Source organism: Rhopalosiphum padi, chromosome 3 (assembly GCF_020882245.1).
Source record: "Rhopalosiphum padi isolate XX-2018 chromosome 3, ASM2088224v1, whole genome shotgun sequence".
NCBI classification, from domain to species: domain Eukaryota; kingdom Metazoa; phylum Arthropoda; class Insecta; order Hemiptera; family Aphididae; genus Rhopalosiphum; species Rhopalosiphum padi.
Window position 1 is genome coordinate 27,046,902 of NC_083599.1, and position 4,720 is coordinate 27,051,621.

General features: G+C 24.0%; 1 protein-coding gene across 1 annotated transcript; it reads left to right on the plus strand.

The window, feature by feature from the left end:
* On the plus strand, positions 1-4,720 carry LOC132927210 (uncharacterized). Its single transcript, XM_060991692.1, has 9 exons — positions 1-257; positions 465-620; positions 682-892; positions 2,354-3,077; positions 3,146-3,331; positions 3,401-3,521; positions 3,933-4,163; positions 4,231-4,342; positions 4,414-4,720. Exons 2-9 carry the CDS (start codon positions 479-481, stop codon positions 4,634-4,636), a joined length of 1,950 nt encoding a protein of 649 aa, XP_060847675.1. The 5' UTR covers positions 1-257; positions 465-478; the 3' UTR covers positions 4,637-4,720.

A 4,720-nucleotide genomic window follows, 5' to 3' on the forward strand; every position in this document is an offset into this window, starting at 1 on the left:
TTGTTGAATTTAAAAAGCAAAATTAAATAATAAATAAGCCATATTATTATGTTATTTAATGTTTAAAAACTAAAAAAGAGTTGAAAATTGTGTAATAATACCCTATTTTTCAAGAGTTTCTATTGATATTGATATTATTTTACCTGAAGGTGTATACTCAAAAGTCATGTATTTAATGCTACTATTGACTTAGTCATAATAATCAAACAAATAATTTTGATCTCCTTACATTTTAAAATTTTACCACTTACGGAAAGGTAATATTTTTATTAAATTGTAATGGACTGTTGTGTATAACCGTTAGCCAATTATCATCACAAATTGTACATGAGTTGTTATTGAATCTGTTGTTTTGTCTGTTTTGACATATTTATGTAATAAAATGGAAAAATAATTTTGTGAATTATTAATATTATGTATATTCAATACATTACTTGTCTAATATTTTTTATTTTCATTTTTAGGCTGCAAATTTACTATGAATACAATCAGCAAGTATGTGCAGTATCTGCGACAAATACATATATCACCATCAAATATTTTTTGGCACCAGCATACAATTAAACAAAAACACCAGTTTTCAACAAATATAAATTCAACATTTTTAAATTTTTCTCCAAGTAATGTTAAGAATCATTCATAATAATTGAATGCTTATAAATTATTTTTATAATATTGCAGGTTTTATAAAAATAAGATATTTATCAAATACTATTAGTCAATCAGGTTTATCTGACATAGTTACTACCAATGACATTTTAATAACTAGTATTAAAAATGCAAAACAAACAAGTGATGTGTTGCAAATGTTACGACTTCACAGTGCTGCAATGAGTGCTCCACAACATTTACAAGCATTAAATTCTTTATTTTTTCTGCAAAAAAGTAAAAGGTAAATAATAAAAGTATTATTATTATTATTATGGTTAATTATACTATTTATTCTGCTAAGACTAATCAAAATATATAAAAAGAAATGTATACAAAATATCTTTAGTATGTTAAAGTGCTTCATTAGCACAACATATATTGTAATATTGTCTGTGAAACATATTTTTCAAAATTATGCACGTTATAAATTATATATATTTTTTATTTTTAAATAGTAGTTAACACTTTATAAGGAAACACTTTCAAACATTAAAGCAAAGTAGTTGATTATTTTTTTTCCATAAGGTTGTGTAATTATAAAGAATCTAGGAAAAAAAAGCCCCGTACCAACTAAATACATTAATTGTTATGTTATTATTATATACATAAAACAAATTGACTGACTTGAGTATCATATATGAATATGATACACGGTCAACTATCCAATTTCGTTCTATATATTTTAACAAGAATTTCTAACCTTGCCTTGAGTATCATATAATATGATACTCAACTTTTTTCAATATTATTTATTTATTTAAATCCAGGGAATTTCCCAAGCCAAAATCTCTAAAAAAAAACTGAATATTATATATGACACTCAGCCCGGGTTGGAACATCTACTGAATGCATACATGATACTCAAGGCATTCGTGGCAATATCAGTAAATTTTACAAGGCAGTCAACTTGTTAAATATAATAATTACATTTATCTATGTAATATTTCTTTAACATATCTAAAAATATAGCTGCAATCTGCATTTAACATTGTCGATAATTGTCTGTAATTTGTACCAACACAATTTAAAAGAATATAAAATAATTAGAAAAATAAAATTATTCAAATTATTTACAAATGATAACTATTTTAAACTTTATAATTATTTTAAATATTTTTAAAATTATGTAGGTACAAATGACAATTATCAAGAATGATAAATGTAGATTGCAGCTATACTTTTAGATATTATGTTAAAAAAGTGTTACATAGATAAATGTAATAATTATATTTAATTATGTAAATAATAATAAAATAACAAATAATGTATTTAGTTGGTACGGGGATTTTTTTTCCGAATACCAATTATAAATTGTTGTATATATAAAAAAAAATGTGCTTAACACAAAATGTATTATACATACTACATGAAATTAATATAGAGAATTTGACATTCAAATACAAGTTTTATTACAACTAAGATAAATGATATTTAAATATTTATTTATATTATACAAGTAAAAATTGTAAGGTTATTGATTTTATATTATCTATAATTTATAAAACATTTTAAGACAATTAGTTATTAAAAAATAAACATTAAACAAAATATATATTTGCATACTAAAATCTCAAATGTGAAATGATCTGTTCCAAAAGTTTTGTGATTCAATTAAACGTAAACAACAAAACTAATGTGTGTTTACTTTATAATACTTAATATGATGTTATTTCATTTACTAAATATAATAATTTTGTTTTAGAACAAATATATCTAAGGAAGAACTAACTCGTAGCCCAGAATTTACAGCAATGTGTTATAAAATTCAAAATTATTCAAGAAATCTTGATCTAAATGATGTTATGAATAGTGTCAAGTGCTTATCATATTTGGGTGTATCTGTTAACAGTAACATCATGCAAATGTTATTACAGTTAATTAGTAAAATGATAAATGATATGTCTTTACAACAAATTACTTTTTTACATTTTTTGTTAAAAGAATTATCATCATGCCCTTTAGTTGATGCTTTAAAACTGGCATTACCAATTGTTTTTGAAACACAAGTACAATACAAACTAGAAGATAATCTATACTGGCAAGTGGAATTCCTCAACTATATAGCTAAACATAGGTTGTCTCAAGAAACATATGATTTTGTCATGGCAAGAATTATAAAAAATATTGATCAGATTAGTCCTAAAATTGTTCAAAGTTTATTGCTTTGTTTATACTACAAAAACTATTCAACTGAAAAATATATTGATACAATTAACAGGTGTTTGCAATATTATACAAATCATCTAGAATATATTGCTGATATTTCAGATGTTGAAGCTATCTTGTCAAGAATGATAAATAAGTATTCCACAGATTCTGAGTTGTTTTATAATGAACAATTTATAAATAAAATTATGGAATTCATGATAAAAAATGAACAGAGTTTTGAAAATTTGGCATTCATAGTAAAAAAATTAAATAGAATTGTAAGGCAAATTAATTTTATTATAAAATAATTAGGTTGATAGAAAATTAATAAAGATTGTATGTTTAGGGATATGTTCACCGTGGATTACTTGATTATATGACAAATAAACTAACCAGTAAACATAATATTTTAGAGAATATGAAATTTGGAGTATTATTATCTTACATTGCAGCATGTGCTAATGCAAATTATGTTCCACCCGGTTTTGATGAGTTAAAACCACTTATATTGACAAGACTTAACATTCAAAAGGTATTAATAAATTGTTGACAGTTGAATACTCATTATTCATTATATTAATTACATTATTTATTATTTTAGGATGTTTTAGAATTACCTTGGTTAATAGCAACATTTGACTTGGCTGTTTTGGGCTTTTGGTCAGAAGAGCTGTTAGAAAGAGTATTTTCTAGAGATTTTCTTTATGGATTCTTAAAACGAAGTAATTTATTGCTAGTTTAACACTATTAAAATGTCAATACATTGTTTGCTTTTTATTTCTGGTCCACAGACAACATAGATTAAATCACATAAAATAATGTTTAATGATTTTGAAGTAATCATAGAGTACTATAAAATAATAATAATAATATAATCATAGAGATACCTTAAAAAATATTATCCTATAAATTTTGTAATAGCTAATTTTGATTTAAGATGACTTACGTGAATATGTTTTATGTATTCTGCATATTAATTAGAGTGAAAAAAAAAACAAATATTGCAATGACATCCTTTTAAATAGAAATATTATAAAATTAATAACATTAAAGTTAAAAATAATACAGTTGTACATTTTTATTTAGTTTATTAGTTCAATTAATTTTTTGATTATGATTCTATATCTATTTAGGTGATAATATACATGATTACATTATGCTGCTTAAACTGTATCAGGCTTCAAAAACTTTATACCCTGGAGGTTATAGAGGATCATTGCCACCCCAGGAAATTATTGGAAAATCTATCAAGGTTAATCAACATAACATCAATGATTTTCCACTAAAAGCTGCCTTAGAACATGGCTTGGGTGGAAGTGATTATGTGCTAACAGGGGTCAGAAGCAAATTAGGACATTTTATTGGTTTGTTATACTATTTCAAGAAAAAAAATATTTTCTTTTAAACATTTTAAAATATATTTTATTTTAGATCATTTAGTTGTGATGAGACCAGGTGGATACCCTGTTGCCATCAAAAATGAAATCAAAGATAATGAAACATTGTTTTTGGAAAACATAGTTGGCACTGGTGATAATTTTGCGTGAGTTGGTTTACTGACTGTTAATTATAATATATTAGTTTACAATAATGTTCATATTTCATTTGTTTTAGGATTGCCATACTACTTTACAAACCAAATAGTTATGTCATCAATTTAAATTCTTTGAGAGGTCCGTACATGCTAACAAACAAAACAATTGAAGCTCTAGGTGTAATAGTTTTACCTATATCATTAGATGTTTGGGATGGCCTTATTGATTATGAAAAGATACCTTTTATCATGAGAGAGTTAAAATCAAAGGCTGATCTTAGTTTAACAATAGTTAATAGTTAATTGAATAGTGTTGAGCATTGTTTATATTTTTTATATAATATGTACGAGTTTAATAATTTTTATTAAATTGCAGTTTTGTAAATA